The 12,616-nt window shown below is 28.7% G+C and overlaps 1 protein-coding gene across 1 annotated transcript in view; it reads left to right on the top strand.

Annotated features, from left to right (window-relative positions):
* LOC101234710 (putative N-acetylated-alpha-linked acidic dipeptidase) overlaps positions 1-12,616 on the top strand; it is a 93,487-nt gene that overhangs the window by 8,072 nt on the left and 72,799 nt on the right. Inside the window, exon 2 of the mRNA XM_065789020.1 lies at positions 1,435-1,667. Coding sequence (XP_065645092.1) covers positions 1,435-1,667 — 233 coding nt within the window. The remainder of the gene's footprint in view (positions 1-1,434; positions 1,668-12,616) is intronic.

The following is a 12,616-nucleotide window of genomic DNA, read 5'->3' as shown; positions in this document are numbered from 1 at the left end:
ATCTACATCAATTTAAAAATATGAAGTTCTACAACTATTCATATGAGATAATATTTCTCATTTTTTAAATTTATTAATTTATTATAAAAATATAAATTTTTATATTTATTTTTGTCATTTTTATTTATTAATTATGTTTTATTTTTATTTTCATTTATTTACAAAAACAATTAATTACAGTAATATAACCATATTTAAACCTTGACGTAGCCCTAACCCTATGCCTGACCTTGATGCTGACTCTAACCAAACCCTCATTTAACTAATCCATTTCAAAAAACTCTTTATGAAATCGTTAGTTATTGTTATTAGGATTGTTATTTCGAGATAAAATAATAATAAATGGCGCACGTTGTGAGCAATTACCAAATAAAATATCTTTCTAAAGTTAACCATAAAACTAAATATTTTTTACCGATACTAATAAAACGAGATTTTAATTTAAGTTTATATGTTCGTTTGATCTGTGTTTCATTATGAAAACGCACACTTTCGAATGTAATTCAGACGTCTTTTGAACGTTCCATGCTGACCAAAAAAATATTTTGGTTCCAAAAAGGTCTTGGACGTTCAGTACGTAAACTGAACGTAAATTGTTCGTTTTGTTTACGTTCTTCACTGCGTAATTGTGCAGTGTTTGCTGTCTTCTATATATTATCAAAATCAATTATGCCAACTCTATAATAAATTTTTGTATCAAATTGATACCAAACAATTATTTTAAAAAACATTTACACAGCATAGCTACAATTTACAATTATTTACAAAATATGCAAAACTTACACATTTAAAGTTTTAAACACACGTATAAGTTACATAACGCAAGGTTGTAATTTTACCCACCCTTTCGGAAAACAGCCATAGCTTTTTTGTTTCTTAAAACAAAAATTACAATTTGTTTACTTTTTTATTATAAATTGATTTTTTAAAAATACATAACTAAACAAACCAAGTTATTCATAATAAGCAATGTGAAAAAAAGCTAGTATTAATTGCACAAAATATCAAAACGTAAATAATTCATATATTTGAAAACTTCTAATAATTCATATACTTGAAAATATCTAATAATTCATATATATGAAAAGGTTTGATGTTTTTTTTTAACGCGAAGCAATGAAAAAAAAACACGCTCTATGTTATTTTCGAACAACGTTTAAGTTGTAAAAGCTAAATATCTCAAAACTTCTGTACGATCTACGATATGTGCGTCATAATGTATAGTTTAGCAACAAACTAGGTTTAAAAAGATATAATCCCAATTTTATATGAGGATATGATTATTAAAATTTTTTGCAAAACGGTTTTAAACTTTTGTTTATAATCAATTCAGTAATGTTGTTTATTATTATCAACATGTTAGGATTTCCATACATATATTTGCATGCAAAGTAAAAAATTTCTTGTTAATTTTAAACTTTTTCATACCAACAGGTTGTCAGTTACACCAAAATGAATCGTAGCCAAATAATTCGTGCTTTTATATCACTTGCATGTTTAGTTATTGGTATATGGATAGGATATGCCATTGGTAAAAATAAAACTCAATCTATTACAAAGTTACCATCGGTTGCTAAATTATCACGAGCTCAAGAAACCGAAAGAATCATTCACCATCGCTTTATCACCGATAGCATGAGTAATATGAAGATTCGAGATAATTTAAAGTAAGATTTTTTATTTTTTTATTTTACTTTATGTATATATTTCGCCGTTTAAAAAATGCTAAAATACCAAAATATATAAATAAATAATTACATGGCCGAGGCAAGAAGAAGACAAAAATAGTCTTATCACTAAGCCCCGTAGTTTACATCGAATTTTTACATTATAAAGCAGTAGTTTTATAAGATAAATATTTTATTATACCGCTAAAAATTAATTGAAATAAATTTTTATTTTTTGAACAAAAGCCAAAAAACAAAAAAAAAGCAAAAAAAATAACAAAAAAATTTGACACAATTTAATAAAAGACAATAAAAACCTCAAGGTGTACAAAAAACAAAACAAAACAAAATTATATATAATTTGAAATAAAGTTATAAAAAGATTTGAAATAAAGTTAGATTTGAAATGAAGTTATAAAATGAACTATTCGTTGAAATAACTTTATTGATTGTTAATCAATAATTATTAATAGGATTTTTGACACTGTTTAAGTTAATTATAGCAAGAACAGAAAAAAGCAAACCAAGTGGCATGTTCGCATTAGCAAATTAGAAAGATAAATAAAGAAAATAAAAACCAGAAAATAATAAAAAAGAAGATAAAAGTTAAAAAGTTTTAAAAAAATTGTTAAAAAATGTTAAAAAATGTTAAAAAAAAGTTATAAAAATAAAGTTAAAAAAAAAAAAAAAATTTTAGAAGTTACTTAATTCATTGCCAATAGTAAGAAGTTTTTGTTTAAGTTTTATTTTGACAGTTTGTGAAAGTAGTAGTTTTGATGTTGTTTTTAGAAAGAAGTAGTAGTTTTGATGTCGTTTTTAAGTTTAGAATTCCATAGTTTTGGGTCCTCTATTTGCAATAGAGAATTTGGTGGCCGTATAATAGGTTTTGGGTTGAATGTAGTCTTGATTTGAAAATCTAGTAAAGTAAACATGATTTATTTTGTTAAAAAAGGAATTAAATATTAGAGGTGTCATTTTATTATCAATTTTATACATAAAATTAAGTATCTGATAAATGTTTAGTTGATAAACATTGAGTATATTTAGTTTATTAAATAAACCTTTTGAGGGCGTTAAACTGTTTACGTTTGAAATAATTCGTATAGCATGTTTTTATCTACTGAGTAATTTTTTTTATCTTGGTTGCGTTGGTGCTGCACCAAGCAATGTTCCCGTAATTAAGGTAGCTGTGAATAAAAGAAAAGTATGTGTTTTTTAAACAGTTTTGGTCTAAAAACCTTTTAGCTTTATATAATAAGCCAATATTTTTTGATATTTTGTTTTCTATTATACTTATGTGTTCACGCCATGAAAGATTTTCGTCTAGAAATACTCCTAAGAACGCGCACTGGTGCTCTCTTTTTATAATAAAACTATCAATACAAAGATAGGGAAGTTTTAATGGAAAAATTTTTTTTTCGTGGAGTCTATGAAAAAGAGTGCATTTGGTTTTAATTATATTTAAGGATAGTTTATTCGACTTGAACCATTCGGTTAAATTTGTGAGTTCCTTATTGACTGTTTCAAATAAGATGTCGATGTTACTACTAGAGTAAAACAAGTTTGTGTCATCGAAGAATAAAATTGAAGTTAAAATATTTGAAAACCTATGTAAGTCTTTTATATAAACAAGAAAGAGTAGTGGTCCAAGTATTGATCCTTGAGAAACACCGCATGTGACTGTCTTATATTGTGAATTTCCTTCGTTATACGATATATATTGTTTTCTATTTGTTAAGTAACTTTTAAACCAATCAATGTTTGAGTTTTTTATGCCATAATGTTTTAGTTTAGCTAGAAGAATGTTATGATCAACTGTGTCAAACGCTTTGCTGAGATCTATAAAAACTCCTACTGTATATTTTTTTCATCAAATGCTTTAAGTATGTCATGAATAAGGTGAATAATGGCATGGTCAGTGGAATATCTTGACTTAAATCCAAATTATTTTTTGTAAAGAATGTTATTACTATTTAGAAAGGAATAAAGTCTATTGTATATAATTCTTTCTAGTATTTTTGAGAAACAAGGAAGAATTGAGATTGGCCTATAGTTTACAACGTTTGAAACATCACCAGATTAAAAATTGGTACAACTTTTGTAATTTTAAGTTTTTCAGGACAAACGCCTTGTTTTAAAGAAAGAATAAAAATATGCAATAGTTATATATTTTACTGATTTTATAATGACGCGACTACTAATATCATCATATCCTAAACTTTTTTCAGGTTTTAACAAAAACATTGCATCCAACAGTTCTCTTTCCGTAAGTTCATTATTGTCCATTACATTGGTATCATTAGAATTTAAAAAAGATTTAAATTTTACTTTTGTGTTTTCTATTTTTGATGCTAAGTTAGAACCTACATTAACAAAGTACTGATTAAATTGTTCTGCAATTAAAGATTTATCTGTAATAAATTCATTATTTGATTTAAGATTGATTGGAAGGCTATTACGATCAAGATTTTTTTTTCCAATTACTTCTTTAATTATGTTCCAGATCTTTTGCGTTTCACTTTTGTGTTTACTTAACTGTTCAGAATAATAATATTTTTTAGAAGATTTATTTAAAGCTAATATTTTTACGGATTAAGATTGGTCAGATTAACTTTTTTTAAATCTCTGTTTTATTTTTATTTTAAATGGGTAAAAAACTGTTACTCAATAGATTGTCCCCGATTACAAACGAAATAAAAAAAAAAGCCCTCGTTATACGAAAAAAAAATTTAAACTTTATCATTTTTAACATTTATAAGAGATTTTTTTTTTTTTTGCATTTACTAAATTGTAGTGATTAAATAAAAAAAAAAACAAAAAAAAACAAAGCAAAATAAAAAAACACCACTTATCTTTTATTCCTGTGTTTTTTAAGCTCTTCAAAAAAGATTAAAATTAAGATTTTTTTAAATATTTTATTAAACATCGTTATTACTTAAATAATTTTTTTCTAGTTATAGTTGCTTTCGTCAATTTAAAAGAAATAGTAAATTTTTGCACTAAATATCTTTGCACTAAAGTTAAATATTCCGCTCAATTAAAATTCATTTTATACTAATATTTAGATTGTATAAAGGTTACTTAATACTATATAAATAAATTTATATATAAATAACTATATAAATAAATATATATACTTATAAATATATGTTTAAGTAAGTAAATATAATATACTCAGTAACGGATTTTTAGTGGGAGGAAGGAGGGGGGAGGGATATTGAAATATTTTTGTATTTTGTATTAAATTTGCGTCTCCTAAATGAATAAAATGTCCTTTAAAAAATGATTAGTTTCAAAAAACATCTTGGGCTGACGTTAAATGCATCCGGCTACTGTCTTGTATAAGCCCTACTAAGCAAGGTAAATAGGTTCTATCTGTTGACCAGACTCGCACCCCTTCTTTATCTCTAGCTTCATTCTTCAGCTCTAAAACTCAGTTTTATGGTTCTGAGGCCGGCTAGTAGTCAGGTTTCCCAAATTCTGTGATAGCTCTCAGAGAGGATGGTTCCATCAACAGCTATAAAATATCAGAGTACTAACAGTGCCATGTTGCGCATAGGTGGTATCCCTGTTTGTATTTTTGGTGTGCATTGTTGAGGCCACATTTAGAGCCCTTTGTTACGGCTTATGTTCCTTTAGTTCGTAAAGTTTCCAATAGTCACATGTTTGGGCTGGGCATTTAAATTCGTAAGAAATCACCCATTTGTCGGGAAACTAAGTTTGAATACACAGACTATTCTTTTATGCGCTTTCATTTAGCATCCCTTCATTGTAGTTGGTGACTTTAATGCTCATCACACTGAATGGGTTGGCTCTAGTGTCAGTGACTCAGGTAGTAGTGACTCAAAGTAGTGGGCCTTAACTGCAGTAGTAGACTCAAAGTAGTGGGACTTAACTGCAGGCGTTAAGGCCCACTACTTTTGTCTTTCTCAATCTCTAACTCAAATAGTCAACTTTTCAACTCGCTTTCCAGACAACCCAAATCATTTACCTTCTCTACTCAACTTATGTCTTGTTTCTGATTCTAGTCCGTGGTCTGTTTCTCCACATTCACCCTTAGGTGCTTCTGATCACGGTTTTATCTCTCTAAAACTATTATCTCATTCTTCTTCATCATCAAAATCCTTAAAGCTTAACCTTAAAGCTGACTGGGACTCATTTGCTGATTTTTTTCGTGATGGCTCTTGGGTAGAAATCTTTTGTCTTTCTGCTGATAAATGTGCCTTTTAGTTAACTTCTTCGATTCAAGGTGGCACAGAACTCTTTATTCACTCTCAACACTTCCAAGTCAAGTTTCACTCTTCTCCATGTTTTTCCTTGCATTGTGCTGCTGCAATTTCAATCAAAATCATTACTTCCATGTCTATCAGCAAAACAATTCTCCAGAAAACAGACGTCTGTTTCTTATTGCCAGAAACCATTGTAAAAAGGTTTTGTCTAACGCCAAAGTTATTACTGTTTTGCTAACAGTAATAACCGAAAGATTTTATCGTGCATTAGATAGAGGGGGAGAGGTTAAGGGTATGGCTCTTGACTTTTTTAAAGCTTTTGATAAATTTGAGCATGCTGGTCTTCTCCATAGGCTTTCTTCTTATGGTGTATCTGGTAGTATCTTTAAGATTATTGAATCCTCTCTTTCCAATCGTAGTATAAAAATTTTCTTCAATGAAAAGCACTCTTCTTCATATCCTGTAACTTCAAGGTTTCTCAAGGTTCAATCCTTGACCCTACACTCTTTATAATTTAGATTAACGATCTTCCAGATATTCTCACATCTAACGTGGTATTGTTTGCTGATTTGCTGATGATACTACCATTTATTCTTGACATGATACGAAGCCTACACTCTCTGATTGATTGGAGGGGACATTTTAGCTTGAAACAAATTTCACTTCTGCCACAGCATGGGGCTTACAGTGGCTGCAGGGCCGTCCCGAAGAGATTTTAAAGGAGGTTGGGGGGGATCGACATATTTTGTTTTGCCAACTAAGACCAAAAAATTTTTTCGTCAACTAGGATCTAAAAAAAAAATGGTCCTCATTAGCTGACATTTGCAGACTGCCAATTGTAGATCCAATTTTGCCAACTCCAGTGTCCAATATGCTGACTAGTAAATTTAGTTGGGGGGCTAGACACCCCTACGCCCCCCTCCTCGAGACGGCCCTGAAGGCTGGTGAGCTTTAATTCTCATTTTGAGCATTGAACAGAGCGCACGTGTAAACAATGGACGAAATTAAAACTTTGTTAATCGGAATACAATCCTTTCAAGGAAAATTAGTCACCGAATCGACCGAGAATAAAAGAAAAACAGTCGACTTAAAAAATCGCAATCGCCGAAACAATTTGCGAATTGTGGGTGTTGAAGAGGGACCTAATGAGACATACGATGATGTTTTAGAAAAACTGAAACCGCTTATTAAAAAGGAACTTCAAATAAATGAACCAATAATGATAGAAAGAGTCCATTGGGTTGGAAAATTTGAAAACAAGCAGAGGACAATTATTTGCAAATTATTAAACTGGCAGGAAAAAGAAAACGTTCTGGCTAGGGCAAGAAATTTTAAGAGAGAAAAATATTTTCATTAGTGAAGACTTTAGTGAAGAAACTATGAGAATCTGCGAAGAATTATTTGCGCAAGCAAAAATGCATCAAAGTCAAGGAAAATATGCGAAGGTAGTACACCACCGCCTGGTCGTAAGAGAAATGCCGAGTATAAGCAACGCGACGACAATCAAAGATAAGCGAAAACAAATTTATTTTTATTGTTTTTTTATTTTTTTATTTTACTTATTGACTTTGATTAAAAATTATTAAACGATCTAATAAAAAATGAGTTCAAGAATAATATAACAATAATAATAAACAATATAATATAACAAGAATTATATAACAGTTAATATTAAAAACTTAGAGTCTCCGATTTTAAACATTTTGAGAACTAACAAAAATGAATAAAGTTTTTTGACTGAAATAAATATAAGTTGTCTCGACAACTCATACTATAAACCTGACGAGTTTAATAGAGAAAAAAACAGTAACGATTTTAGCATCCTAAGTATAAACATAAAAACTTTGAAGCTTTTAAACAATTTAATTACTCTTTAAACTATCTTTTTGATGTTATATGTATGTCAGAAACTTGGGAAGATGCAAAACTGCCTTTGTCAGAAAATTCTTTGTACAATTTATCATCATATAAAATAATAAGTCAACCACGTGTTGGAAGCATGGGAGATGTTGTTGCGTTGACAAGTTTGTATTTAAAGCAAAAAAAGTTTTTGTAAATTGAAACTCTAAATAAAACTGGTAAGCCTTTTTTAATCTCCTCGCTTTATCGACCGCCGTGTAATAAGCAAATTAACTTTCATAATAGCCTTAGAACCATTATATCGCAAATGAGTATTCAGAATAAGCATATTTTTTTCGCTGTTGATTTAGACTGGGATGCAATGTGTTATGAAAAGTTTGTAAATACAAAAAACTTTTTTAATTTTTTACTTGAATTTAACATTATATCTACCATTTTTAGGCCTACGCGTATTATAAAAACTACTTCGTCCGCAATTAATGATATTTTAACTAATAATTTTTTAGATCATTTTGAATCAGGAATTTTTATTACAGATTTCTCTGATCATTTTCGTATCTATCATATTGCGCACGGATTTTCATCTAACGACGGCAATAAAAAAAATATTTAATATTACTAAAAAAAATCTTTGTTTTAAAAGCCTAGATAAACTCAAAAAATAGCTGTACGAAGAGCGATGGGAAGATGTCTATTCCTCTGCAAACCCCAATAGCGCGTTTGACAATTTTTCGAATACTTTTCAAAATGTTTACGACATTGTCTGGCCAAAATTAACCACTGAAATAAAAATCAAACAACTTAAAAACCCATGGATGACAAATAGTTTGATAAAATCATCAAAAAGAAAACAAAAGCTTTATTTAAAATTTCTAAAATCTAAAAATGAAAATGACGAAAATGCGTACAAATTATAAAAAAAATGTTTATAAGTTACTTAAAACGAGCTAAATTAAAGTACTATTCTAACCAGCTGGATAAAGATAAGTTTGATATAAAGTAAACTTGGTCTATTATAAATGAAGTAAATGGAAGAGAGAAAAAGAAACTCTCTTGCTTACCAAAAAAAGTAATTATTAACAACAAAACTATATCAAGTGAAAAAAATATATGTCAAGAATTTAACAAATATTTTGTTATGTATATGTACGCGCCTCTCTTGCATCTAACATTGTTTAGTCAACTAAAGTGTTTGATGAATACTTAGGAGAGAAACCCGTGACTAGCATATCTAATAAAAAAATAAATAAACACCAATTTAACAAAGCGCTATTTGAACTAAAGCGTAACAAGTCCTGTGGATATGACGACATTACCAGTAATGCAGCTATCTATGTTATGGATAGTATAAGGAAACCATTATTTTCTTTAATAGCATTTTCATTTGAGAATAGTATATTTCCTGATAAATTAAAATCAGCCAAAGTTTACCCAGATTTTAAAAATGGTGGTTGTTCTTTTGTTTGCAACTACCGTCCTATATCATTACTCCCTGTCTTTTCAAAAATATTTGAAAGAGTAATTTTTAATAAAATTTATGATTACATGATATTAAATACGCTTTTATACAAAAATCAATTTGGATTTCAGAGATACTGCTCTACTGAACATGCTATTATTAAACTTTCCAATAAAATATCTATGTCCTTTAATAAAGTGGAACAAGTACAAGGAGTATTTACCGATCTCTCCAAGGCATTCGATACTGTTGGTTACGGAATTTTACTTTCAAAGTTAAAGCCTAACAAATAAGTGGGTTAAAAGTTATCTTTTTAATACAAAACAGTTTTTTGTCCTGGAGGAGTCAGGAGCTCTTTTTTATTATTTTTTGTGGAGTCCCACAGGGATCAATCTTGGGATCATTATTGTATATTAAAAATTATTATTCTAATATATATTAATGATATGAATAAAGCTTCTCATAAAATATCGTCAATTATGTATGCAGACGATACAAATTATTTCTGATGTAAAAATATTGTTCGAAACAATGAACACTGAACTAGAAAGCTTTAACTGAAATGATTTATAGCTAATAAATTATCATTAAATTGTGAAAAACAAGTTTTACTCTCTTCCATAAAATAAGACAATTAACTAATATTTTGTTAAAGTTACCAAAACTGTCAATCAACAAAAATGAAATAAATCGATTAAATCATACAAGGTTTTCGGGAGTAATATTTGATGAGAACCTATCATGGAAAAAACACATTAGTCTCATTGAAGCAAAAATATCTTCTGCTATAAGTGTATTATATAAATCTAGGGCCTTTCTTGATAATAAATTACTCAAAATGTTTTACTTCAGTCTTATTCATTGTCATCTCTCCTACGCTAATATTATTTGGGCTAACACAGACAAAACTAAATTAATAAGATTACAGAGCCGATAAAACCACGCATGTAAAGCAGTTAACTATTCAAAGAGATTAGAAAACCCGTTCCCTGTAATGAAATACATAAATGTGTTAAATATATCAAAACTTAATTTGCTTCAAATATTAATATTTATGTATAAATATAAGAATAACTTGCTGCCAAAAGTATTTTCTGATATTTTTACATCGGCGTTTTCACAAAAATACAATCTTCGGTCAAATTCCAGCCATAACTATCATCTGAGAAGAGTAAAATCCCAAGTGTCAAAATTCTCAGTTATTAGCCAAGGCCTGTCATTATGGAGTCAATTAAAAAATAACAATATAAAAAATTTGAAAAGCACTTTTTCTTTTAAACGACAAATGAAATTGCATCTCCTTAATTTCTGACATATATGTAAGTATGTTTGTATATGTGCGTGTATGTTTATGTGTATATGTATATATGAGTATGTATGTATATATGAGTTTTTATTCTTCACGTAGTATTTTTCAGAAAAAATATTTTACTGAAAATTTACTAAAGCCATGTGGGCTTTAAATGTTATTGTAAAGAGGCTCTCAAGATAAGTTGCAAAAACGCATTGTAAACATAGTTAGACCTGCTCTTGCAGCCAACCTCCAACCATTATCTTATCATCGTAACGTTGCTTCTCTTTCTCTTTTCTACAATTACTATAATGGGCACTGCTCTGAAGGGCTAGCGTCTCTTGTGCCATCTACTAAAATTAATTTTCGTGTTACTCGCTATTCAATTAAGTCTCATCCTTTTTCTGTGTCTGTTTCTTAGTGCTCCAAAAACTCTTATTCATCTAGCTTTTTCCCTCGAACATCAGTTCATTGGAATTCGCTTCCTTCATTTTGCTTTCCTGATTCATATAACTTGCAATCTTTTAAGCCGTCTGTCAATTGTTATCTTGCTCTACAAACTTCATCTTTTCTCTTCCAATAACTTCCAACTCTTATAGTGGTTGCTTGGAGCCTTGTTGGAAGCAAAAATGTAAAAAAAAATAAATAAATATATAATGCTCTCAGTTAAATATAAAAAATATAAAACATATATTATAAATAATGAATAATAAAAATTTGTTAAAATTATATTTACGATTTGAAGATGTTTAAGATACTAAAGCTAAAAAATAGGTTAGAAATATAAAATTAGCTTTTTGCTAATGAAAATAAACACTTTAAAAACACTTTTTTTTTTAATTTTAGGTCTTTTTATTGGAACTAAATGAATTACTTTTATAATGTACTTAATGTACAGCTTAAACGAAAGAAGCTATATGCTTTTAAATACTATAAAAACATCATTTGAGTGAAAATATGGCATATGCAAAATATCTATCATAATATGTCGAAGCGATTGGCTGGGAGTGCAAGATATTGTTTCCCACCACCAGAAAAGCGATGTATCATCATATTTGATTCATATATATAATATACCTAACTTTAAACTAAAAACTTTTTATTGATTAAAGATACATTTTTATTTAATTACAATATTTACTAAAAAAAAAATTCGTTTAATACTTTAATTTACTGGTTTTAAAACTAGTATTTATGAATAAGGTATGATCGAGTGGTATCGGACACATGTTTGAAGGGGGGTTCCGGACAATTTAATCCATTTACATATTAAAAATGAGCAACTTTTTTATATAGATATTAATACATAAAATATATTGCACAAACCCATAATAGTAATTCATTTAGTTCCAATAAAAAGACCTAAAATTAAAAAAAAAAGTGTTTTTAAAGTGTTTATTTTCATTAGTAAAAAGCTAATTTTATATTTCTAAATGATGACATTTTCATTTCCATTCCTAGTATATCTACTGTATAATAATTTATACAGTAGATATACTATATTACTCTACTGTAATTATATTACTCTACTGCATAAATCTTTCTTCTCTTATGAAAGATCCAATTCTAATTTCCTTAATTGTTGCATTTCAGAATTGAGGATCCTGCTTTTTGGCCCAAAATCCTAATGAATTCATTTAGAGAAATTCTGGTCAACAAGGTCCTATAAAACTGAAGGAGGAAGATTTTCCAAAAGATGACCATGGACAAAAATTCTTTGTGATGTATTATAAAGGGCATTTTCCAAATGGGGAAACCTATGAAAGAAAATGGTTAGTTTATTCCAAGCATTCAAACAGCATATTTTGTTTTCCTTGCAAAATACTTTCTATCGGAAAAAAGAGCACAAAATTAACTGAAAATGAATATTCTGATTGGAAACATATAACATCAGATCTCAAGAACCATGAGAAGTCCGTAAACCACAAGGAATGCTTTATAAAGTGGATAGATTTGGCTGCAAGAATGAAGAAATATGAGGTCAATCATATGATAATGAAGCAAACATGAAAGGGATTCATTCTGGAGTGCAAAAAAGAATAAAAGTCATTAACCCTAGAGCATTTTTTGTGCCATGTAGTGCCCACAGTTTGAATTTAATGTTATGTGA

The sequence above is a fragment of the Hydra vulgaris genome, chromosome 01 (genome assembly GCF_038396675.1).
Source record: "Hydra vulgaris chromosome 01, alternate assembly HydraT2T_AEP".
Classification (NCBI taxonomy): domain Eukaryota; kingdom Metazoa; phylum Cnidaria; class Hydrozoa; order Anthoathecata; family Hydridae; genus Hydra; species Hydra vulgaris.
This window is presented reverse-complemented; position numbering and strand designations above follow the sequence as displayed.